We start from the raw sequence: 26,090 nt of genomic DNA on the forward strand, positions 1-26,090 counted from the left end.
ACTGAGGTTACCAACAGATTAAGGTTTTAGGGATTCTCTCAATTATAATTTGGCTAGTAAATTCGCCACCCATTGTTAAAAACAGAAACATCACGATTTGTAATCGGAAAAATATCAACTTTCCATCGTCACTAGAACGCAATGGAGTTTCTTTCAATATTATCTTATGAAAGGGATAAATATTGGAAATACGCTCTCACTAAGAGCACAATGTAAACAATGGTGACTAAGCCAGTTTGTGTGAAGGTTACTCACTGGTGGTCAGTAGTAATGTAGAGGCATGACTCCAGTGTGGTAGCGGCTCTGGTGGTCAGTGGTAGAGGTAGTGTGGGGGGGAGTTGGCTCTATTGGTTAGTAGTACAGTAGAGGCATCACTCCACTGTGGGGGTGGCTCTGTTGGTTAGTACAGTAGAGGTATGGATTTCAGCGGGAGCGAGGCTCTGTTGGTTAGGATTGGATTGGAGTCATGGACTCCTGCGTGGGAGTGGCTCTGTTGGTCAGGATTGGAGTCATGGACTCCTGCGTGGGCGTGGCTCTGTTGGTCAGGATTGAAGTCATGGACTCCTGCGTGGCTCTGTTGGTCAGGATTGGAGGCATGAACTCCGGCGTGGGCGTGGCTCTGTTGGTCAAGATTGGAGGCATAACTCCAGCGTGAGCGTGGCTTTATTGGTCAGAATTGGAGGCATGGACTCCAGCGTGGGCGTGGCTCTGGTGGTCAGGCATGGAGTAAAGGCATGGACTCCGGTGCGGGCGTACTCCAAGTGACTGAGTCTGAGGTGTGCAACGTGGGCGTGATGGTACGGGTGTCTGGTCACACGTAGTCGATGGCATCCCCTCATCTGCTAAACTGCCACGACCCCATGGTGCCCACGCAGCGACCTGTGCAACACACGCAGCTTGTTAGTGAGTGTAGGGTGACCACGTTACTGAGGGGTGACCTACTATATTCAGGGGTAAGAGCTGAATGTATAAGGTTTTGTATACAGCTCCCAAGGAATTGGAAGTAATGAGGTTTGATTCGATGGAGGAGGGTAATTCCACACCCTTGGGTCAAGAGCCCTTCACCAGCATCAAGGCATCCACAACTGGTGTATCATCAACACAAATCCATAACAAGAAGTACAACTGGTACAACTAGTAAAGCAGACGTCCGTCAGATAGGACGAGTGGTTGTATGACTGGCGAAATTTGTGCGTAATGATCAACTGGTATGCAAAGATATAGTGAATGTAAACAGTGCAATGAATGGACGTAAAGATATGGTGGATAGGTGCTGATGTGAATAGTTGTACAAGGCGTGATGGTAGAACAGGTGGTAGACTTACCATCCTCGGTGAAGGTGGCGAGGGAGAGTCTATGGAGCTTGTTACAGAGAACTGACTCAGGCACCTCCTTCCGCGACACCGTCGACAGCGGCACCAGCACGTCTGTGGGAATAAAAGATGACAGTACCCGACTGGAACAATTCACAAATAGCCGGTACTTGGGAGATGAACTTACGACGATGTTTCGGTCCGTCCTGGACCACTGTCAAATCACAACAAAATTTAGAAAACAATAGTGTGGATACTTTAGAGAAACAAGATAATATACTAATAGAAGACCATAACCGAACAACAGAGAGGAGAAAAGAAATAACAGAAGGAAGAAAATAAAAAATAAAGTAGATAATGGAGGCAGAACAAGAAAAGACCGAAAGCAAATACAAGTACCTAAAGAGCAAGAATCGCAAAAAACTTTAACACTAACCATCAATTTCAGTGCCGTGGTCCAGCATATGTCCCTCCAGGTCGTCTGGGTACTGGGCCGCCCTCCTCTTAAGCTCCTCTACAAAGGTACTTATGAGTGCATCCATCATAATAGCCTGCAGACAACCACACCATTAAAAATTAATAATGATGGTGGCAGTAGTTAAAACAGTGTTGATAGACATGGTAATAACAGCAGCAGAGGTTGTAACATAAGCAGTCTTCTGTTTCCTGGTTAATTTAATTTATATTTAATTTAATTTATACTATATGGATTCTTTCGAAACAGAGTATCCTTCTTACAACATGATTTTGTTTAGACACATTCATATGTTAGAGAGAAGCTGTGGTTTTTCTCTTTTTTTTTTTTGTTTGTTTGACAAGCTAAAAACCTTTTGTTTCAATTATCGGATGCAACAATGAACGAGTCCTAAGATAGGCTACGTTATTAGAATTATTACAAATAAAGAACACTAACACAGTTGTGATGAATGGTTTGAAAAACCGACAAGTTGAAGATTGAGACACTTATACAGCATATGGGAATCTTTATTCAGGAAACGTTTCGCCACACAGTGGCTTCATCAGTCCAATAACTCTTTGTATTGGACTGATGAAGCCACTGTGTGGCGAAACGTTTCCTGAATAAAGATTCCCATATGCTGTATAAGTGTCTCAATCTTCAACACTAACACAGTTGACATAACCATATATCAAATGAAAAACAGTCTCAGTTAATTTTCTAAGACTACTATATAATTGTTGGTTTCAGTTGCAGGAAAAAAACTGATAAGAAACTGCACATACAAGACTATTTGTTTCCTCCCAACAGTCGTACATGTTGGAAGGATTTCTTTATAAGGGGTTAACTCTTTGCGTTTTCCTTGGGCAACGTTAGCCTAATGAATTTTGAAATAAATTTAGCAAATAAAATCAATGATAATAATTGAAGCACATACTCCCTAGATTTTTTCATTTCTTTTACACTGTAAATAAAATGATAATCGACTGGTCGCCTATGTTATTTTCAGTAATTTTTTGATAATGCATCACTCAATATTTATATTTACTTTCGCATTCTTCATTACTCTCCTAACCTCTCTTGTCATATTCATGTATTCTGCATTCTATGGTATTTTTACACCCACACGCAAACTCTCTCCCTTACCACCCCTTTCAGTTATTCATTCCACCCTTGTACACCTGCCACTACAAACCTCTACTGCACATACTAACATTTGTCTAAGAAGTTCATTTGTTGTGACTCAGTGCAGTTTCCATTGTTTATGATTTATAAATGAGACGCCTACTGGTTCTATTACATCGACAGTTAGTGCCCAGTTGCCCACCTCATCGTCTTTACCATATTTTTCCGTTCAATACAGTTGCCTTGATGTAGATAAAGGACTCTTGGTTCAAGGAAATGGAGCTACCATCCTCTTCCTATGATCAAATCAGATTGCCTCCTATATCCAACCTCTACAGGTTTAGCACTTTCCCGCGAATATATAGTAATAATTTATCAGTATTTCACTGTTCTTTTATGACCTAGCATTAGTACATGCTTAAATATATAAGAAACAATCAATTAGCGCACATACAAAAAATAGAGTTATTAGTAATGTTAAATTCAATCTCAAAAAGCCAATATTGATTAAGTGCCAAACTACCTACTTAGAAGTAATATCTTCATGTCAACAAGGCTTTATATAGCCTCTTACTTTAAGATCAAGTTACAGGGTCAGTGATATAGTGTTGCAATGATGGTTATGACAGACAGGAGTAGTGTGTTGTCTTGTAAAAACATTAAAGACTCTTACAACACACTCACCACTCTCTTACTCAAGCCAGTCTTTCTTTCAACGATTGTTCATGGTTCTTCACTAACCATCTCTTATTTAATATACTAACTTTTCACTTTACTTGCTGACACCAGCTTCCCTATGTTCCGCCTTCTTATTCAGGCTACCACTAAATAATTATTAGGATATTTTAGTAGCTGCTCTAAACACCATACCACCAACAATCTACTCCTCAACTTGTTATCCACTAATATAATCCAGTACATTGCTCTCGTTACGCATTTTATCATACCTTGTAGACTTCCGTCTTTTTAAACATGTATTACTACTGCTAAAATTTCTAGGCATGATCTTTCTTGCTACATCTTACACAAGTTTCTCCCACCTGGTTCAAAATCCCGAGAAAACTCCCATAATCTCTCCTTTCACTTTCTGCTGTGTTAATTTGAGGAAGATGTAGTTTTTGAAAAAAAAAATTCTTTAATATATTTCCCACCTGTTTTGAGAAGATCTGTAGGAGTTTGGAGTATCTTCTGCCATTCTCAACGACGGCGAACTGTAGGAAGAGGCAGGGAAGGCAAGTGGCACTGCGCTCGTTGCTGGGTCTGGCGAAGTCCCACGAGAGCTCGTCGTACCTCAGGCTCACCAACACAGTCTGGCCCACATTATATCACGTGAAAGCACAAGTCTATATTAAAATGAAAATTACAGAAACATGAAATGAATAGATAGGCAAATGCTAAAGGTATAATATGAATTATTTTCACTTTATGGGAAACTTGAACTTAAAACACGTGTATAATCAGACGGAACACTTGGACCCACCGACTTGTTGGGATCTATAACGGTGACGCCGGTGGCATTGATGGTGACAAGTACTGGAATGTCTGGCCGGGGTAGCCACGAACTCACCCCCCGCGTCGGCTGCTCTATCTGACCATGGAAGAACGCACTCCTGCCCACAAGTAGAACCAGCACAAATATAGATTTAATATTTTCACCTCGCAAAATTGAAAATTATAACTGGCCCACGTTCGGATCCGTCCTGGACCATTAGCATGTCGCTAGTGACGATGATAGCAGAGGACGAACTGAAATGCCATCTAGTTTTAATTTCCAATTTATGGGCTAGTAGTGAATTGTTGTAGCCAAGGTGTCTTGATTTGTTTTAACAATGGCCGTCTCCCACCTAGGTAGGTTGACCCAAAAAATGAAGAAACACTTCCATTATCATTCACTCTAACACTATCTTGCCAGAGGCGTGGCAACATTACAGCTCAGATGTCCCTCCATCAGAATGCAGGCACTGTACACTCCACCTCCAGGACTCAAGTTCGGCTAACCAGTTTCCCTTCATAAATGTTACCCTAATCACACTCCAACAACACGTCAAGTCATAAAACATGTACATACGTGTTCATTACGAACTAAGTGTAAGTAGAAGTAGCAGAATATATCTGCCATCTTGCGTGCTTATATTATTATTATTATAATCAAAAAAAGAAGTGCTGAACCTATAAGGGTCATACAGCGCAGCAGGGCAGGGAAGGATACAGGGGTACTGGATAGCAAGAGGGAGAGGGATTATTATTAGGTCATGGAGTACAGCGGAGCAGTGGATAGGGCAGGGGTAGAGGGTAGCAAGAGATTGAGGTAGAAAGGACTGTGAGGAGTGCTAGAGGCATCATCATCAGAGTTTGTGCAGTAAATCAGTTGCTGTCAAAAAGTCAACGAGAGAGTCTGTGTTAAGTTAAAGGAGGGTCCATCAGCAAGTAGGGAAGGTAGAGTAAGGGCAGTAGAGCAGTGACGATGTTGGAGGTAAATTCTGCGTGCTTGTCGATAGAGTGGGCAGTCCAACAGAATGTGGCTAACAGAAACTGGAACCTGACAATTCTCACAGAGTGTAACAGGGCACCTCTCCATGAGATACCCATGAGTAAGAGGAGTGTGGCTGATGCGAAGATGGGAGAGAGTAGTCTCCCAACTTCGACACTGATGACAAGAAGACGGCCAGACATAAGAACATAAGAATATAAGAAAGGAGGAGCACTGCAGCAGGCCTGTTAGCCCATACTAGGCAGGTCTTTCACAATCCCTCCCACTAACAGAATATTTGCCCAACTCAGTTTTCAATTCTACCCAAGGAACAAGCTTTGATAATTCTATTAACTCATGTGCAAATCCCACTCAAATCCAACCCCTCTCACTTATGTATTTATCCAACCTAAATTTGAAACTACCCAAGGTCTTAGCCTCAATAACCCTACTAGGCAGACTGTTCCACTCATCAACTACCCTATTTCCAAACCAATACTTTCCTATATCCTTTCTAAATCTAAACTTGTCTAATTTGAATCCATTATTGCGGGGTCTCTCTTGGACAGATATCCTCAAGACCTTATTAATATTCCCTTTATTAATACCCATCTTCCACTTGCACACTTCAATCAGAATGCAATTTGTTATGTAGCAGATCAGACCAATGTTGTTGCCAACAGGTGCGAAGGTGGGTAGCAATTGCAGCAAAATAGTTTGTGAATGGAACACCTCTATATGAAACTGGGAGGTCATGTACTGCTGACCGCACAGAGTGTCTGCCAGTTCATTGCCCAGTACGTCAATATGACCGGGGACCCAATAAAAAGCAATATCTATTGTGCTTGCTAGAGATACAGCATAACCAAAGTTGGATACGAAGAACCAGGGGATGAGGTATACCAAATTTTCTTATAGCCTGTAAAGCACTAAGGGAGTCTGAAACGACCACAAATGGTGACACATAAGTGCTACAAGAATGGTGATGCATAAGTGCTACGAGAATGGCATAAAATTCAGCTGTAAAGATGCTAGCCAAGGATAATAAATGCCCTCGCACAACGCTGTCCAGAAACGCCGCTGCGAATCCGACACGTCAGAAGACTTGGAACCATTGGTGAACATTGCAATGGCATGAAAAACTGGGAGAGCAACACCTGAAGCTCACCCTGCTTACCTCTGAGGCCACGGATATTCCTCTGTAAATAAGCCATGATTTGCGAAGAGAAAGATACAAGAAATCTGAAGGTAGAGGTATCTATGGACTAGAAGGGTTAGAAAAGTCCACATGTGGAGGCAGCGGAAAATGCACAAGCAGCAGAGGATTGGGACACCGTGAAGAAGGGAGTTGTGCAGACGGAGAAGAGTGAAGAGGAGGAACAGGAGGTGGATTGGTGTCCATCAATGGTCTAGTCTCCTCAATATATACGGAGATAGCTTCAAGTGTTTCAGAGGACAAGGACGTTGTACATGGGATGATATTGGAGATGGACGGAGGAGGGTGAGTAAGGATCGGGGCGACGATGGAATGTAAAAATGTAGGGGGCGGGGGACGAAAGGGTAGAGGGAACTAGGGAAGAAGCTTGGGAGGGAACAGGAGAGGAAGCTACCTGAGAGGGGGCAGAAGAGGAAGAAATTTGGGAGGGGACAGAGGAGGAAGGTACTATACGAGGAGGAGGATGAACCTCCACACTTGTAACAGAGTCGGTTAGAGGTGAAGAACCAGGTACAGATACTGGAAAGGAAAAATGTAGAAGAAGGGAAGTAGGGGTCAAAGGAGATTTTAACAATTGGGATTTTTTGGACTTTGGAGAAGTAGAGGGGCAATGGGGAGGAGGAGTTGTTGCATGAGGTCTTGTAGACACAGAAACTTGTGAGTGAGAAGAGGTAGAGGTGAGAACAGAATGAGGTGTCGAGGTAGGGACCTCTGAGTCCAGGACAGAAAAAAAATTAGAGACAGAGGTGACTGTGGAAGGGGTGACCACAGAGGAGGCTGTGGAAGTTGGGACCCCAGAGGTGGGGAGCTGTTTAGTAACTCGAGAATAAGAAATACGAGGAAGTCTCCCCTGGAGGCATAGATAAGAGACTGCCATAGCATAACGAAAGATTCTGCCTCCTTGAGACAACTGATTTCTCGCTCATTTAAGTAAACTTGGCAATGGCGAGAGTAAGATGGGTGAGCCTCATGACAATTAAGGGAAGAGGGAGATAGACTACAAGACGTATTGGTATGGTCGTCGGCATGACAGACTGGGCATTCGGCCATGGACCTGCAATATTTTGCTGGACGACCAAAACGCAAGTAATTTCTACACTGTTGTGGTGTAGGGATTAGTGGAGGCTCGTAGCGCCAGTAATACCTATATTATCGTACTGCATCAAACTTCATTCTGTTTTTAATAATTTTTATCTCGTTTCAGCAACAACAACAAAATTCGCTTATAAATACATTTATTTATTTATTTATTTAGAAATTTTAGCATACAAACAGAGGTACAAAAAATACTGGTAAGAGCAGCATGCCAAAGCCACTTATATGCATAGCATTACGGGCTGGCTTAAAATTAACTTAAGATTAACTAAGCAATGATGAAATCAGTGATAAGACATTATTGTAAACAGATAACTATAAAATACAAATGAGTATTACAAAGACAGGTCCTATGGTTGCATGCATTGCTGTTCATTCAGTAGAATGGAGTATTCTGTTAGGTAGTGTATTTAAAAATATTACAAAGTTAGGTTTAACATTTGTGTGATGTAATTGTGAGTAACATTTAGGATATACAATTTATATGGTTCAGTTATTCAGTATTTATTTGGTTTTGAGTGAGTAAGTGAACTTTGAGAAGAGACTTGAATTTATAAACAGGTAGTGTTTCTTTTATATTTACAGGTAATGAATTCCAGATTTTAGGGCCTTTTATGTGCATTGAGTTTTTGCATAGCGTGAGATGGACACGAGGAACATCAAAGAGTGATCTGTGCCTTGTATTATGGTCATGTGTTCTGTTGAGGTTGGCAAGGAGATGTTTGAGGGGAGGGTTAATATCAGAGTTAAGTGTTCTATGTATGTAATAGGTGCAATAATAAGTATGGATGTTTTGTATGGTGAGTAGGTTGAGTGTTTTGAATATTGGTGGAGTGTGCTGCCTGTAGTGAGAATTTGTTATCATTCTAACTGCAGCCTTTTGTTGGGTAATTAGTGGTCTGAGATGGTTAGTTGTTGTTGAGCCCCATGCACAAATTCCATAGGTGAGATAGGGGTAAATAAGAGAGTGATAAAGGGCCAGGAGGCCTGACTGTGGAACATAGTATCGTATCTTCGATAGTATGCCTACAGTCTTGGAAATTTTCTTAGAAATTTGTTGTATATGTGTATGAAATTTGATTCTATTATCGAGGTGGATTCCTAAGAATTTTCCCTCTGTTAGCTTTGTGATAGGTGATCCGTTTATCGTTATGTTAAGAGGTACATCTGTAGCTCTGCTACCAAACTGAATGAAGTAGGTTTTGTCAATGTTTAGTGTAAGTTTGTTAGTCCTCATCCAGGTAGATATTTTCTGTAATTCGGTGTTTACAGTATTGGCTAGCGTGACTGGGCTCGGGTGAGAGAAGACGTATGTGGTGTCATCTGCAAATAGTGTGGGTTTGAGTAATTGCGAAGCATTTGGTAGGTCATTTATGTATAGGAGAAAGAGAAGAGGGCCAAGGACACTTCCCTGTGGGACACCAACTGTAATTGGTTGTGCGGAAGAGCTTGCCCCATGTGCGTACACATATTGGCTTCTGTTGCTGAGGTAAGACTTGAGGTAGTTGAGGGAGTGCCCTCTAATACCATAGTGTGACAATTTTACGTGGAGCAAGTCATGGTCAACTGTATCAAAAGCTTTACGTAAGTCAATGAAGATCCCCAGTGGGACTTCTTTTTTCTCTATTGCAGTGTATATATGTTCTAGCATGTGTATAATAGCATCATTAGTATTTTTATTAGGCCTGAATCCAAATTGGCAGGGGTTGAGAATGTTATGGGAGATGAGGTAGGAGTGGATTCGTTTATGAATTAATTTTTCGAAGATTTTTGAGAGAGGGTGTAAATTGGATATTGGCCTATAGTTATTCAACTCTGTTTGGTCTCCTCCTTTATGGATCGGGGTGACCCTTGCTATTTTGAGAACTGTAGGGAAGGTGGAGGATTCAATGGATTTGTTAAAGAGTGTTGCAATGATTGGTGATAGTACTTGTGACGCTTTTTTGTATATAAAGGGTGGTAAGGTATTTAAATGTCCTGCCTTGTTTTTCAGTGCGTTGATAATAAGGGAGACTTCGTATGGGTTAGTCGGAGCTAGGAACAGTGTGTTCGGGTAGTTGCCAGTGAGGTAGTCATTTGGTGGGGTATCTGAGCTTGGGATATTATTGGCAAGGTTTTGACCTATAGTGGAGAAGAAATCATTGAGTCTGTTTGCTGTTTCTGTTGGTGGGAGTTGGGGTTCATCTGATTTTGCTAATTTTATTTCGCTATGTCGTGATATCTTTTTTGTTCCCAGAATTTCTGATAGGGTCTTCCAGGTCTTTTTTATATCACCTCGTAAGTTGGATAATCTGTTCTCATAATACAATTTTTTTGCCCTTCTTATCAGGCTGGTTAGGATTGACGAGTAACGTTTTGTTTGGTCTCTGGTTATGTGACCCATTCTGTACTGTTTTTCATATCGGTGTTTTGTATTTATGGATTTGAGAATGCTGGGTGTTAGCCAGGGACTGTTCAGTCTCTTAGCTGTCATCTGTTTAGTTTTTTAGGGCAGTGCTTGTTATAAAGGTATTGGGTCTTTTTTAGAAAATTATTAAAACATTCGTCAATATCTGTATAGATTTCTAGCTCAGTGTGCCAGTCAATGTTTGTTACTGCTGTTGTGAAGTTATTAATGGCTGCCTCATTGTGAAGTCTGAAGGTGACTTTAGTAGTGTCTTGGGGTATTTTACCAAGAGTTGTTATGAGGAAAGTAGGGTAGTGGTCTGTGGTATTATCTGTAATTATGCCTGATTTTAAAGGGGATATGGTGTTGGTCCAGATGTGGTCAAGTAGGGAAACACTAGTCTCTGTAACTCTTGTAGGTTTTGTTACTGTTGGTAGCAACATGCAGTTACTCATTGTGTTTGTGAATTCAGTAACGTGTGGGTCCTGGTCTTGCAGGAGATTTATATTGAAGTCACCTGAGAGTAGTAAGTGATCTTTGTTCATGCGTGCATCAGTTATCATACTTCCTAGGTTTTGACTAAATTGGCTAATGTTTGATTGTGGAATTCTGTAGATGTTTATCACTGTGAGAGGTTTTTGTAGGTATTTGGATTTGAATTTAGCTATTATATATTCCCCATGTTCATCCCTTGTGCAAGTATTAGTGATACATTCTAGTTGGTCTGAGTAGTACATAGCTGTGCCACCCCCTTGTTGGTCTGGCCTACAGTTGTGTATGGCTGTGTAACCAGGAATGGCATAGACATCTGTAGTATCAGGCTTTAGCCAGGTTTCAGTTAGTGTAATAATGGACATATTGGCATGCAAGGAATTTAGTAATGCTAGGAGGTCATCATAATGCTTGCTTAAAGATCTGATATTGTAGTTAAAGATAGTTATGTTGTTGTTGGCTCTGAGAAGTGCCTTTGATTGTTCTGCTGTGTAGTAATTACAGTAACTGTTTGAATCATTTAAGTCATTAAATAAGAGGTTGGTATCAGGATCAATGCTTGTAATCATAAGATTTGTAGTGGATCTATAGTTAGAATTAAGTAAAAAATAAAGTAAATATTCTAAAGCTAAAAATAATAGCACCTGAATTATTTAACAAATGTAAAAAATAATGAGCTAAGGTAGTTTTTTAAAGCTAAAATAAAGGAGACAATATAAAAGGGACTAAAATAATTTGTGGTGATCAAATAAAGTGATGATCAAATAATGGAGCTTGGGAATATGATAGTAGGTAGTACTTTAAAGGTAATTCTTTAAAGTTAGAATTATAATATAAAATTATAATATAAAAGGGACTAATATAAGTTGTGGTGAACAATAAAGTGGTAATCAAATAAATGAGCTTTGGAGTATAATGGCAAAATAGTGAACTTATTAACTTTAGCACCTGAGAATAGCACCTGAGAACAACATACAACAGATTTTTTCCTCTAATATATTTGTCATTTGCAAATTATTTTAACGTAAGGTTGATGAAGTCATACGTCTGGCAGTGAGCATCTGGGGATACCGCAGCTCTGCAGCTCCTATGGACGAGCTGCCAGTGGTAGGGATCACCTTTCGAACTTGTAAATGGTGTCCCGCAATGTAAACCGAGGACGGAAGCTAACAAGAGTCAAAAGTTAAGCGAGCTACATTGCAAGGGTATCGTCTCCGCCTGTGGGCAGGGAGGATATAAGTGTCTGCTTTGAGGATTGGGAGGTCTTGGAGCTCAAGTTATTCCAGAATGTCATCACCACATGTCTGGAAATTCTGTTGGACAATGGATGAGGTAGAATGATAGTACCACTACAAAAATTGAGAGAATGATGTTTTTTAGTAGTTACATGAATAGCATAAATAACAAAAAGACACAATGCCGTGACTGGAACAATACACAAATAACCCGCACATAGAAGAGAGGAGCTTACGACGACGTTTCGGTCCAACCTGGACCATTTACAAAGTCACACTTTGTAAATGGTCCAAGTCTGACCGAAACGTCGTCGTAAGCTCCTCTCTTCTATGTGCGGGTTATTTGTGTACAGGAATAGCATCTATAATTGTAAGGAGAGAAAGAACTTGAGCTTGGCTAGCACTGCTCCCAACGGAATTGGATGGACCACGGTACCCTTCCCCCTACCTAGGAACTAGAGTGCCTGTGGGAAGAATCCCAAAGGCTGAAAACAGGAAGGGGATTGGGGAGGGATGGGGAGAGTAGGAAAGGAAAAAGAGGGGACAGGGAAGGGAGGATTGGGGGGAAATTAGGTTCGGTCTGAGGAAGGAGATCAAAAGGTTTAATTCCACAGATCAAGAGCCTCTTCACCGCGCCAAGGACCCCCCCCCCCCCTTGAAGAGGTGCGTGCTTATAAGAAAAGACACCAGTAATCCTACCATTATGTAAAACAATTACAGGTTTTCATTTTACATTCATTTGGTAGGACGGTAGTACCTCCCTGGATGGTTGCTGTTTACCAACCTACTATTTTTATGATACATTATTATCATGCGTGTTGTGTATTCCTCTATTCTTCTTTCCAAGACCAACGCACAATACGTAAGATCTCGGTATTCCTTCATAATATTCCCTTTAACTTCTCAGTCCTTCCAGAACAGGTCACCACAATGCAAACCCTAAACTCTCTCATCCTTCCTCTGGGCTCTTTAAATAGGATACAGTGTTCCAGTATTTGATCAATCCTATGCTCATACCATATTTTACATGACTGAAATATTCAAACAAATCTAACTGCCAAATATACTTCTAGACCAGCATTAGTCTAACAGTAGCATCTTGTAATTTATGGGAAGGAGCAGAACTTGCTAGCTCTGCCTGCTTCAAGACATACCCATAATAAGGGAGGGACCAGGAGAACTCGAGGTATTTTCTGACCAGCTTCCGGGCAGTCACGTTGCTGGGGATGGAACGAAACTGCTCGATAATACGGATCTCCGGCGTCGACTTACTACTGAAGCTGACCAGGTCGCTGAACTTGAGTCTACATGCGTGTTCCGGCAGGTAATCTAGTAGCCGACGTCTGTAGGGAAAGGATAATAAATCGCCTGGTTTAATTATATGTGATGAAAGTCGGAGACGTGAAAGAGAAACTCATAGATATCTATTAGATCAGATTATTACTCAGCGGTAGCACATCCTTTCAGCGGCATCAAAAAAAAAGGATTCCGGGGTTACAGTGGGTCTTTGTCAGACCTCAGAGGGTATGTGATACCCACTGAGATCTGATAGTTATATCTTTTGGTTATTACGGTCATTCCCATAATGATAGATTATAATCTCACCCTAGATTTAACTGTCAAGTTGATGCAGTAGTGGATACTGTAAAATCTTAAGATTTTATATATCAACTAGATGTATTTCGGTCGCTGTGCGATCCGAGAAAGATAATGAATCTTGCATAACCTCGGTCCCCTGACCCTCAGTGCCCGCAAAAGGCATAGCTTTTAATGTAGTTAAATATTAGCATCGAAGATTTGAAGTATAAGGAGAGAATTATCCGCAGGTTATCACATGAAAACTAATATCCCATTTTTTTAATAAATATTGACAAATTAGGACAAAGAAAGTCCAACACACATTCAAACTTTCCAAGAAAGAAAGACAGAGGCATTCTGTAGTTATCTCACATACTGTAGATCAGTATCTCATCATAAACTAAGTCTGAAGCCGCTCTAAAACTGCATTATCAAATTATCGGATTGAAGATCTGAAGCCAATTGGATGAGAAATTCACAAATTGTCTAATCAAAACCAGTATTTTAGTTTAACCAATTTCTTCAATAAAAAAAAAATGACAATTTCGGACCTACACAGGCCAGAATCAATGTAAATAAGATTGACTATCAATTAAATTGTCTACGTAATTTTTATCACTTATCCAGCTACCTACTCAATGAAATTACTATGCAAGTGTCGGGAAATTAAGTCTTTTGCAGGTACTGTTTTCCAAAGAAAAACTGAGAGGGTATGATCAGTGCTCACACACCCCTCCTTCAGGTGGGGTGAGAGAGCAGTGAGTGGGTGTTTTCACTTGAAGAGGGCAGGAGGAAGGTGTGAGAGGGTGTTTTGAAGGAGGGGTGTGTGAGTAGTATGAGTGGGTGTTCTCACCTGAAGAAGGATGGGGTGTGGGTAGTGTGGTCGTAGGGTCCCAGCTCCAGTCTACTCTGGATGCCCGCCAACATTTCGTAGTCAGAGAGCTCACAGGGATAGCGCGCCGATCTCATGTTCCACTGAGCCTCCTCATACAGAAGCTCGAGGATCTTGGCGTCCCTGGTAAGAGACATGAACTGGTTATTATGTTGGAATATGTGCACATAGGAGCAGGAGGAGTACCTGGACGAGTAAAGAAAGAATGCAGAAAAGTAAACATGGATGGGCTGCACTTCTATTTGTCATGATGTTTCCGTCACACAAAAAAACTTCTTTCTCGCCACTAAATCGATAGCCTCACCTGATCTTGACCTCATCTCTCTTGCTGAAGAAGACGTTCCTCCTCAACACCATCTTGGGCTCGTGGGCGTACCGGGCGTCCTGCGGCCTGATGGGGATCTGTGCGAAGCGCTTCAGCAGCTCTCCCCACTGACGCCTCACCTCAAGTGCTCGCTGGTAGGGCTTCAACTGGATCTCTGTCATCAACGATAAGGGTCAATGTGGATTCATGGAAGATTAACTTACGAACTGGCGACGATAATCCGTCAAGGTTTGAGTTTAATTAAAATAGATAATGCGAGGGATAAGGACGAAATAATTGAAATGACTTATAGATCAATGGTTCAGAGAACCGACACGTTGATAAATTAGACACATGTGCAACTCTTGGGTATCTTTATTGAGGAAACGTTTCGCCACACAGTGGCTTCATCAGTCCATACAAAGGAGAATCTTGAAGAACAGGAGGAGAATGAGGTAATCAGTCTCTCAGCCTTGAGTCGATATGGTCAGTCCATCAATCTTGAATAGAATATTCAAGATTGATGGACTGACCACTGTATGGCGAAACGTTTCCTCAATAAAGATACCCAAGAGTTGCACATGTGTCTAATTTATGAAATGACTTAGTAAAAATGCAAATAAATTTAGTGTAAACACAGAAAATACAATTGTTGCACAAAAAAAAACAAATATAAATACAAATTTATTTCAAAATTACTGAATAAAACATACAATAATTTGAAGGCACATAAGATTACCAGTAAACTTAAACTATGATGTACTTAAAATTTACAGTTTAATTTTTATTTTTGGGGGGCTAATACAGGATATAACTAGGAACTTAACAGTACAATACAAGTGGCCTGGTGGCTAAAGCTCCCGCTTCACACACGGAGGGCCCGGGTTCGATTCCCGGCGGGTGGAAACATTTCGACACGTTTCCTTACACCTGTTGTCCTGTTCACCTAGCAGCAAATAGGTACCTGGGTGTTAGTCGACTGGTGTGGGTCGCATCCTGGGGGACAAGATTGAGGACCCCAATGGAAATAAGTTAGACAGTCCTCGATGACGCACTGACTTTCTTGGGTTATCCTGGGTGGCTAACCCTCCGGGGTTAAAAATCCGAACGAAATCTCTTTATAATTTAATTCATAAAATAAAAACAAATAAAAAATATAATTGTCTAATTCTAAGAGGGTGAGCGGTATTAATAACTGGATAATGCAAAAGTGTTGGGTGTCGCTACTAAGGTGGACATGACAAAAATAAATATTCCATTATAACCGGCTAATGCATGTGAATTTTGCATATAAATAAATTAAATATTATCTCCAACTTTCAATCTTTGTTTCTTCATTCTCTCCTCCCCCTTCCTTCGCACTCTACCCTCCTCATCTCTCACCTAGTACAGGGGAGACCATCCATATAGCGAAGACTTCCATGGCTTGCTTCGGGAGAGCCACATCCTCCTCCTCGATAACCATGGTCTGCAGCTCCTGGGCAGTGATGCGGGCGCCGTCTTCCAGTCTTAACCTGACTGCCATGCGTGAGTGTAGGAACACACACACCTCCACCCCGCCACAACCTCGACCTGCCATCATGTCAAGCCAAGCACATTCTAGCATTATTATTAATTACTAGATTTTTATTATTAATATTTTATTTTATTTTATTAATACATTGGCCGTTTCCCACCGAGGCAGGGTGACCCGAAAAAGAAGAAACACTTTCATTATCATTCAGTCCATCATTGTGTTGCCTGAGGCAAACCTACAATACAGTTCAAAAACTGCAACACATCTCCGCCCCTCCTTCAGAGCGCAGGCACTGTACTTCTCACCTCCAGGACTCAAGTCCGGCTAACCGGTTTCCCCGAATTCCTTCATAAATGTTACCTTGCTCACACTCCAAAACACTTGTGGATCATTCATCGCTGCACACCAAGGGCGAGGCAGACGGTAGAGGAAAAGAGGTACAAGTATTGAAGGTGTGGCTGAGGGCAAAACGAAGAATCACAGTTGGAGTGAGTGCCAGGAAAGACCAACACATTGTGTGAAGATGTCAGGTCTTAGCATTGTTTGAGCATCCTCAAGTCCTGAACCCCTATTCCAGTGAGCTCCACATTTAGGAAATCTCATCCTTCCATGGTCTCGCCTACATTCTGGTTTATTATTCCTCTATCCTCTTCTTTCCAGTTTCACTTCCGTGATTATTCTAAATATAGCACTATTATCACTGGTTCCTAGTGGAAGTTATGTATCTTAATGGCATCGGAATTCTAAGAGTTTAGTTCCTAGTTGTGTCGCCTGAACGGCTAGTTTATTGTGCGCCCCATGCTCATCCTGGGACCCAGCTGTAGAACAAAAAACAGGATAACAGAAGTCACAATGGGTCTTTTTTCAGAACAAACGCAACTTATCATCGTTTTCCCCATTCTCTCTCTCTCTCTCTCTCCTTTACTCACCTTTATTAGTTTTTCTCTCATGGTCGTTCTTATTATTGGTCTTGTCGAAGTCGTCTGTGTGGAGGGTGGGTTGAGGCACTGAGGGGTGGGTGACGTTTGTGGTGGTGGTGGTGGCGGGCATAGTATGGGTGGGCAGGTTAGTAGGGGCTGTGGTGGTGTGTGGGGGAGTGACCATCATGTGGGTGGAAGGCCTGCGGGTCTCAGGCTCCAGGGTGAGTGGAGGAACATCGAAGGCGGGAGGTGGGATGCCGGGGTAGAAACCCGCCGCTTTGTCCAGGTGGTCAGCGCTGCCTTTGTAGTCCCCACGAAGGAAGTCTGCTGCCGCTCTCTCTCGTAGGAACTCTCTGTAGATGACGGATAAAGTTAAGAAAGTCGCACAAACACAGACGTCAATGACATACCAGGAGATACAGAGAATAAAAACTGATGAGGACAAAGAAAAGCTACGAATGGACCTGAAAAAAACTGAGTATGCGGCACCAGCATGAAACCCGCATTTGATGAAGCGCATCAAATGAACTGAAGAAACTGCAGATGTTCGCAACGAGACTAAGAAAGAAACTGAACCTGACGACATTAGAGGATAGAAGATAGGGGCTCTGGTGGCCTGGTGGTTAACGCTCTCTCTTCATACGGCGAAGGTCTGGGTTCGATTCCCAGCCAGAGTAGAAACATTGGACGTGTTTCTTTCCACCTGTTGTCTACGTTCCCCATCAGTAAAATCAGTAAAATGGGTACCTGGGTGTTAGTCGACTGGTGTGGGACACTGACCTAATTTGCTCGAAATGCGGAGCATAACAAGGGACTTTCTGTATAGTAGTACGTCATTGTTATCAGCTAGGACTGTATACCCTGTACATGTACTTGTAGTAAAATAAAGATATTATTATTAAGAACCTGGGAAGACATTAGAGCTATATAGACAATACTCACAACACTTAGCGATCTGATCCTACTCGCACATAGGGTGGGAAATGAGAGAGCGTTCCTTTACAAGCTGCCAGGTCCAAAGTTAAGACAAAATTATATTCCATCACAAGGAATAACGTTTCTGTCATATTCTTATAACAGGTTATAAAAGAATAATAAGCAAATTGGTATAGAATATTTCTTAGCATCAAGATCAAGAGAGTATAGGTAAGACCCTTGAAGGTGACCAGGGAAGTGGGGATAGTGGAAGAGCAGGTTGGTGAGAGGAAGGTTATGAGTGGAAGGCAGTACCAGGGCTTAACCCAGTAGCTAACTCTTAGCACCATCAACAGGGAGAACAAGAAGCTACATTTGTAAACTAAGACAAAAAATAGCGAAAGAATACTAAGTTTTCCTTCACAGAATGGTAGATTAATTGTATTATATTTACGGGAAAGCACTAAATCTGTAGAGGTAATACAGCGCCTGGGAAATGGGAAGCAATCAGGTTCAACCCCATTAAGAGGATAATTACCTGGAGTTTACCTGGAGAGAGTTCCGGGGGTCAACGCCCCCGCGGCCCGGTCTGTGACCAGGCCTCCTGGTGGATCAGAGCCTGATCAACCAGGCTGTTACTGCTGGCTGCGCGCAAACCAACGTACGAGCCACAGCCCGGCTGATCAGGAACCGACTTTAGGTGCTTGTCCAGTGCCAGCTTGAAGACTGCCAGGGGTCTGTTGGTAATCCCCCTTATGTATGCTGGGAGGCAGTTGAACAGTCTCGGGCCCCTGACACTTATTGTATGGTCTCTTAACGTGCTAGTGACACCCCTGCTTTTCATTGGGGGGATGTTGCATCGTCTGCCAAGTCTTTTGCTTTCGTAGTGAGTGATTTTCGTGTGCAAGTTCGGTACTAGTCCCTCTAGGATTTTCCAGGTGTATATAATCATGTATCTCTCCCGCCTGCGTTCCAGTGAATACAGGTTCAGGAACCTCAAGCGCTCCCAGTATTATTGAGGTGTTTTATCTCCGTTATGCGCGCCGTGAAGGTTCTCTGTACATTTTCTAGGTCAGCAATTTCACCTGCCTTGAAAGGTGCTGTTAGTGTGCAGCAATATTCCAGCCTAGATAGAACAAGTGACCTGAAGAGTGTCATTATGGGCTTGGCATCCCTCGTTTTGAAGGTTCTCATTATCCATCCTGTCATTTTTCTAGCAGATGCGATCGATACAATGTTATGGTCCTTGAAAGTGAGATCCTCCGACATGATCACTCCCAGGTCTTTGACGTTGGTGTTTCGCTCTATTTTGTGGCCAGAATTTGTTTTGTACTCTGATGAAGATTTAATTTCCTCGTGTTTACCATATCTGAGTAATTGAAATTTCTCATCGTTGAACTTCATATTGTTTTCTGCAGCCCACTGAAAGATTTGGTTGATGTCCGCCTGGAGCCTTGCAGTGTCTGCAATGGAAGACACTGTCATGCAGATTCGGGTGTCATCTGCAAAGGAAGACACGGTGCTGTGGCTGACATCCTTGTCTATGTCAGATATGAGGATGAGGAACAAGATGGGAGCGAGTACTGTGCCTTGAGGAACAGAGCTTTTCACCGTGCCTGCCTCGGACTTTACTCTGTTGACTACTACTCTCTGTGTTCTGTTAGTGAGGAAATTATAGATCCATCGACCGACTTTTCCCGTTATTCCTTTAGCACGCATTTTGTGCGCTATTACGCCATGGTCACACTTGTCGAAGGCTTTTGCAAAGTCTGTATATATTACATCTGCATTCTTTTTGTCTTCTAGTGCATCTAGGACCTTGTCGTAGTGATTCAATAGTTGAGACAGACAGGAGCGACCTGTTCTAAACCCATGTTGCCCTGGGTTGTGTAACTGATGGGTTTCTAGATGGGTGGTGATCTTGCTTCTTAGGACTCTTTCAAAGATTTTTATGATATGGGATGTTAGTGCTATCGGTCTGTAGTTCTTTGCTGTTGCTTTACTGCCCCCTTTGTGGAGTGGGGCTATGTCTGTTGTTTTTAGTAACTGTGGGACAACCCCCGTGTCCATGCTCCCTCTCCATAGGATGGTAAAGGCTCGTGATAGGGGCTTTTTGCAGTTCTTGATGAACACGGAGTTCCATGAGTCTGGCCCTGGGGCAGAATGCATGGGCATGTCATTTATCGCCTGTTCGAAGTCATTTGGCTGAGTAGCTCACTCATTTCCTTGCTGTTATCTGTGTAGGACCCATCTTGTTTAAGTAAGGGCCCAATACTGGACGTTGTTCTCGACTTTGATTTGGCATAGGAGAAGAAATACTTTGGGTTTCTTTCGATTTCATTTATGGCTTTTAGTTCTTCCCGCGATTCCTGACTCCTATAAGATTCCTTTAGCTTAAGTTCGATGTTTGCTATTTCTCTGACCAGTGTCTCCCTACGCATTTCAGATAGATTGACCTCTTTTAGCCGCTCTGTTATTCTTTTCCGTCGCCTGTAAAGAGAGCGCCTGTCTCTTTCTATTTTACATCTACTCCTCCTTTTTCTTAGAGGAATAAGTCTTGTGCATATATCGAGTGCCACAAAGTTAATCTGTTCTAGGCATAAGTTGGGGTCTGTGTTGCTTAGTATATCTTCCCAGCTTATATCGGTTAGGACTTGGTTTACTTGGTCCCACTTTATGTTTTTGTTATTGAAGTTGAATTTGGTGAATGCTCCCTCGTGACTAGTCTCATTATGTCGGTCTGGGGCTCCACGCATACATGTCTGAACCTCAATTATGTTGTGATCTGAGTATATTGTTTTTGATATGGTGACATTTCTTATCAGATCATCATTGTTAGTGAAGATGAGGTCTAGTGTATTCTCCATTCTAGTAGGCTCTATTATTTGCTGGTTTAAATTGAATTTTGTGCAGAGATTTAAAAGCTCGTGTGAGTGTGAGTTTTCATCAGAGCTGCCTCCTGGTGTTATTACTGCAACAATATTATTTGCTATATTCCTCCATTTTAGGTGCCTTAAGTTGAAATCCCCCAGGAGCAAGATGTTGGGTGCAGGAGCTGGAAGATTTTCCAGACAGTGGTCAGTTTTTAACAGCTGTTCCTGGAATTGCTGGGATGTTGCATCCGGAGGCTTGTAGACTGCCACAATGACTAGGTTTTGGTTCTCGACCTTTACTGCTAAAACTTCCACTACATCATTTGAGGCATTAAGCAGTTCTGTGCAAACAAGTGACTCTGCAATGTACAGGCCAACCCCCCCCTCCCTTTTGCCTGTTCACTCTGTCACATCTGTATAGGTTGTAACCTGGGATCCATATTTCGTTGTCTAAGTGATCCTTTATGTGGGTCTCAGTGAAAGCCGCAAACATTGCCTTTGCCTCTGCAAGCAGTCCACGGATGAAAGGTATTTTGTTGTTTGTTGCTGGTTTTAGACCCTGTATATTTCCAAAGAAGAATGTCATCGGACTGGTGGTATTGTTGGTACTGGGGGGGATTTTTTTTTCCGGCATTAGTATCTGTATCTGTTGGTTTGGAGTGGAGGCCATCGACTGTGGTTCCACTCCAGGAATGACTGGATTTGGTGTACAATTTCTGCCATTTCCTGCCAGTTTTTTTTCCTTCCTGGCACTAAAAAACCTCTCCCTCTTGAGTGGCTGTGGCTACCCAGGTTTTCCCATGGCCTGGATGTTTTGTATCTTTTTGGCCCATTTAGATGGTGTGCCTGGCAATTTAAGTTATAGCACAGTCTTTCCTGTACTGAAGAGGTACACATTTCAGGGTGAAAAAGCTTACAGGAAGGGAGTTTGCATTTTCCTGTTGTCATATGGGCACGGCATTTTCTAGGGTGGTCATAGTTGCACGTCCCATCTGTTTTTCCAGATTTCCCATGTCTGCAGATACCAAGTGCATAGTATGTGCACAGGCTTGGTTTCCGTTTGCCTTGGGTTTCTGTGACTGTATTCCCTGTTGGTGCATGTTTACCTGTCTTATTCCTATCTTCCCTAGCACCAACAATGGAGCTCCCACCAGTTGTTTTTGGTAATATATCCTCACTATTGCTGGTGGAGTCCTCTTGTTTGCTATTTCCTGTTGTATTTCTTGTTTGCAATATTGGTTTTATCTTATCTTTGACTACACTTGTTTCCCCACTACGGCTCCTGTCCCCTATGAGGTCATTTATATGCATTCCTTCCTGTGTATAATTCCCGACTACCTGGACAAAATCTCCAGCTTCACCATTACTGTCTCCCAGGACAGCACCTCCAGCTTCACCATTACTGTCTCCCAGGACAGCATCTCCAACTTCACCATTACTGTCTCCCAGGACAGCATCTCCAGCTTCACCATTACTGTCTCCCAGGACAGCACCTCCAGCTTCACCATTACTGTCTCCCAGGACAGCACCTCCAGCTTCACCATTACTGTCTCCCAGGACAGCACCTCCAGCTTCACCATTACTGTCTCCCAGGACAGCACTATCAGCCCCACATTTACTGACTACCAGGACATCACCTCCAGCCTTACAGTTTCTGACTACATGGCCAGTATCAAGGGCAGTACCATTCAGCCCAGACTTTTTATGTTCCCATCTGTTGTAGAAAGCTTCCAGGTTGTCTATGAAAGCAGCTTTGATGTTATCCTCTTTTAATACCCTTGTGATTTTAGTCCACAGATTTATCTCCTTTGGGCATACCCAAAAACACTTCCCTGTTTTAATACTGCTTGTAGCTAGTTCTTGGATATCTGCACAAGGGGCGTGACACCAATTTCCACAAAAATGACAATTTATCCATGTGGAAGCCCGTTTGTTTGATTTATTGCAGACTACACACAGCTTCATAATGATTTGAATGGTTGATTTACTGTAATTCTACTAGCAACCTCTTGAATACTAAAATAATAAAATAATAATAATAATAATAATAATAATAATAATAATAATATCTTTATTTCTACCAGTTCATGTACAAGGTATACAGTCCTAGCTGACATCACTGACATACTAGTATACAGAAAGACCCTTGTTATCCTGAGTATTTCGGGCAAATTAGGTCAATTTTTGTCCCAGGATGCGACCCACACCAGTCGACTAACACCCAGGTACCTATTTTATTAACAGATTAACATGGACAGTAGGTGTCTTGAGGAAACACTCCCTAATATTTCCTGACGTACCGGGGAATTGAACCCCAGACCTCTGTGTGTGAGCTGAGTAGGCTAGCTATCAAACTAGGTTCAATTCCTTGGCTCAAGAACCCTTGTCTGGTATTAATGAACCTACCTTAGAGGGAGAGCAGTGGATAAATGGCATGAGTTATAGGAGATGTGGTACATTTTACAATCACTGGGATATTAAAAAATATATGATTGATTAAACACTAAAAGAGGTATCACCAGTACTCTGTTGTGGTAGCTACAGATATAAAATCACACACACACACACACATACACGGGGCCAGGAGCTGCGAATCGACCCCTGCGACCACAACTAGGTAAGTATACAGTATACTGGAGGTAATCAGGTTTGATTCAAGCTACAATTTAAATACTCAAAAGCCTTTCAGCTGCATCAAGGTACCTTCTTGGAAGAGACACACACACATATATAGAGTACCTACCTAGAGATGGTGGCAGATCGTGGGAAGGCATCGGTCTCCCCTCGAGGACGTCTGTGTAAGGTAAAGATGCTTTAGTAAAGCTATCTTAAGTGTTACTTTTGTTATTAAATGATCACGACACTTTCAGGGTGGAACCAATTAACGCAGAGATTCCTTAAATAACGCTTAAAAAATTGCATGGGAAGGAAATTTTTATTGCGTCCTTGAATGCCTTGTGATCAGTTAATAAATTATTTTTCATGGTCTATTGGTTGGTCTAATACCCCATATTGAACGGAATTATAGGAATAACTCGGCAATTAATTAATCTATTGCAATATCGTGACTAAGCAATACCTACGTCACATTTTCTTCGTTTTAATAAATGAAACTAACACAAATGGAGACCCATATTGATGTATATAAGAACATCAACAACTAACAACTTCCCTGAAGGATGATAACTTCGTGCATGAACACAAAACGGAATATCATAATACGGGTGTCGCAAGCACATACATCTAGTGCATATTTTTTCACGTTAACATAAAACAATTATAAGACAAAATAAAAATTGGGTTAGGGTACAAAGTTCGCAAGAGCGTGTAGTAGTCTCACCGTTCTAACACATAACAAAATGCTTATTTACAGATGACAACACTTATCATGGTATAAGTTAGTATTGATGCACATTCACCCAGCTCCACGGACAAGAACAAGGAGAAATAATAATTACAATAAATTCTCTCTCAAAAATGTATAATTTATTCCCGAAGAGGAATGTTATTGGACCCCCAGATGATGTTTAAATTACGAATATAATTCAACATTCGCCCATTCTTACCTCCGAGTCCTTTGCAGCGTTATTTAGTTGAAACTATTGGTGAATCTCAAAAATATACAAATCATAAAAAAATATTTCATATTAATCTGACAATAATGTTTATTTGTTATGTTTTTTCTTTAACATAAATTTATAATACGAAAATTTAGAGCTAATTATGTTATATATTACAACTATTAAATGCCATTAAACTATGATTACACACTACAATCTATCTAGCATAAATGTACTTACTACTACGACTACTACTACTTTTACTACTACATCTAGTACACAACACTGACTACGACTTGCAACTTATGCATCAAGAGCTACTGTATCAGTCATGACCACTTGTGCTACAACTACTCTTACTATCACTACACCAAGATTATTGCTGCCACACCAACACTGACTCTTGCTCTTGCCAGCGCCACTACTTCTCCTGTTACCAATAATCAATATAAAATCCATACCTTACTCTACCCTATTCTATTATCGCTACTCTCTTGCTGTCTAATATAACTATCGTAAAGGGTTCTTAAATAGAGATATCGTAGGTTGAAAGTAGACACACTTGTAGGATGGTAAATATATTGTCAGACTGAGATGAGAGATGGAGCCCGGTGCCAAGCCTGTTCACGTTTTGTAGGTCTGCCGCCGAGTGAGAACGGGACAGGGGGATCACTGCCCATGTGTGTGCCATGACGTCACACCAAGCTACAGGCCTACGAGGGATCTCGTGTCTAAAGCACATGGATGATACTAATATGCTATGCTATATAATACAGGGAATACAGGGATCAGCAACTATGCTGACATAACTTCCATCTGGTCTTATGCCTACCTTTACGACCAGAATTTTCTCCCTATCATCTAGTTGTAGTGCTAGCATACATTACCACAAATATCTACTATCCTAACCTTGACTACTGTTACTACCACCACTTGCCATATATAGCCCAAGAACCCGCACAACCTACACCTACTGTACCATTACCGTCATAACTGACATTACCACCCTGCCTTCCCCTGCTATCAATGGCACCATTCCTCTGCCAACAGCATCACTAACATCCACTAACTCACCTGGATATCGTAGCAGATCTGGGGAAGGCGTCGTAGTCAGCGTATGGCCTCCTGGTGGGGTACTCCACGGGGATGACGGTAATGTAGTTCTGGCCTGCGTCCGTCTGGTGGCCCCCGAGTCCCCCGCTGTCATCCTCCTCGAACCCATAGTCTGACATCTTTCCTAGTGGCATGGGCTGCAATGTAAGCAAAGAGAGTGAGTGACAAATAAATAAATTCATAACTGTGTTAACAACTCCTTATTATTGTTCCTAATTCAATAAATTTTCAAATAGTTCATTACTACCGCAGCTTACTTAGCTAGCAACAACGTTGGAATCCAGTTCCTGGAAGCATTATGCGCTTCTGTAATATGTTGACTTATCACCCACACGATAGGAGATGTGGGGTGCATAATAAAACTAAACTACCCTTCTCATTCCTCTCATATTCAAACACATATATGATAATCGCTGCTTAATGGTCTATAGGAATCCACAAAGTATGTAAGAGAAAAAAGGGATATTGTCCAGTAAAAAAGTGAGTGTTAGATAGGGACTTGTGGTGTCAGGGTGGTTAATGCTTGCATACGTTGTGATTGTTAAATACACCAATAAACAAAACAGCAGCTGCCACGGTTGATCATTACTGATGACGTGGTACTTTTTGAAGATTCTTCTTCAGGATATG

General features: G+C 41.8%; 1 protein-coding gene across 2 annotated transcripts in view; it reads right to left on the bottom strand.

Moving 5' to 3' along the window:
* Nucleotides 1-6: 6 nt before the first annotated feature.
* The window catches only part of Bili (FERM domain-containing protein 8 Bili), a 41,055-nt gene continuing 14,971 nt past the window's right edge, over nucleotides 7-26,090 (bottom strand). For both annotated transcript variants that reach the window (XM_053775598.2, XM_053775597.2), the window contains exons 2-13: nucleotides 25,422-25,597; nucleotides 23,531-23,581; nucleotides 17,009-17,352; nucleotides 15,947-16,135; nucleotides 14,564-14,738; nucleotides 14,221-14,382; nucleotides 12,944-13,132; nucleotides 4,376-4,505; nucleotides 4,047-4,205; nucleotides 1,750-1,864; nucleotides 1,326-1,427; nucleotides 7-879 (exon numbers count right to left, since the gene is read on the bottom strand). In XM_053775598.2, the coding sequence (XP_053631573.1) occupies nucleotides 836-879; nucleotides 1,326-1,427; nucleotides 1,750-1,864; nucleotides 4,047-4,205; nucleotides 4,376-4,505; nucleotides 12,944-13,132; nucleotides 14,221-14,382; nucleotides 14,564-14,738; nucleotides 15,947-16,135; nucleotides 17,009-17,352; nucleotides 23,531-23,581; nucleotides 25,422-25,597 (1,836 nt within the window). In that variant the 3' untranslated portion in view covers nucleotides 7-835. The remainder of the gene's footprint in view (nucleotides 880-1,325; nucleotides 1,428-1,749; nucleotides 1,865-4,046; nucleotides 4,206-4,375; nucleotides 4,506-12,943; nucleotides 13,133-14,220; nucleotides 14,383-14,563; nucleotides 14,739-15,946; nucleotides 16,136-17,008; nucleotides 17,353-23,530; nucleotides 23,582-25,421; nucleotides 25,598-26,090) is intronic.

This window comes from Cherax quadricarinatus, chromosome 10 (assembly GCF_038502225.1).
Source record: "Cherax quadricarinatus isolate ZL_2023a chromosome 10, ASM3850222v1, whole genome shotgun sequence".
NCBI lineage: Eukaryota > Metazoa > Arthropoda > Malacostraca > Decapoda > Parastacidae > Cherax > Cherax quadricarinatus.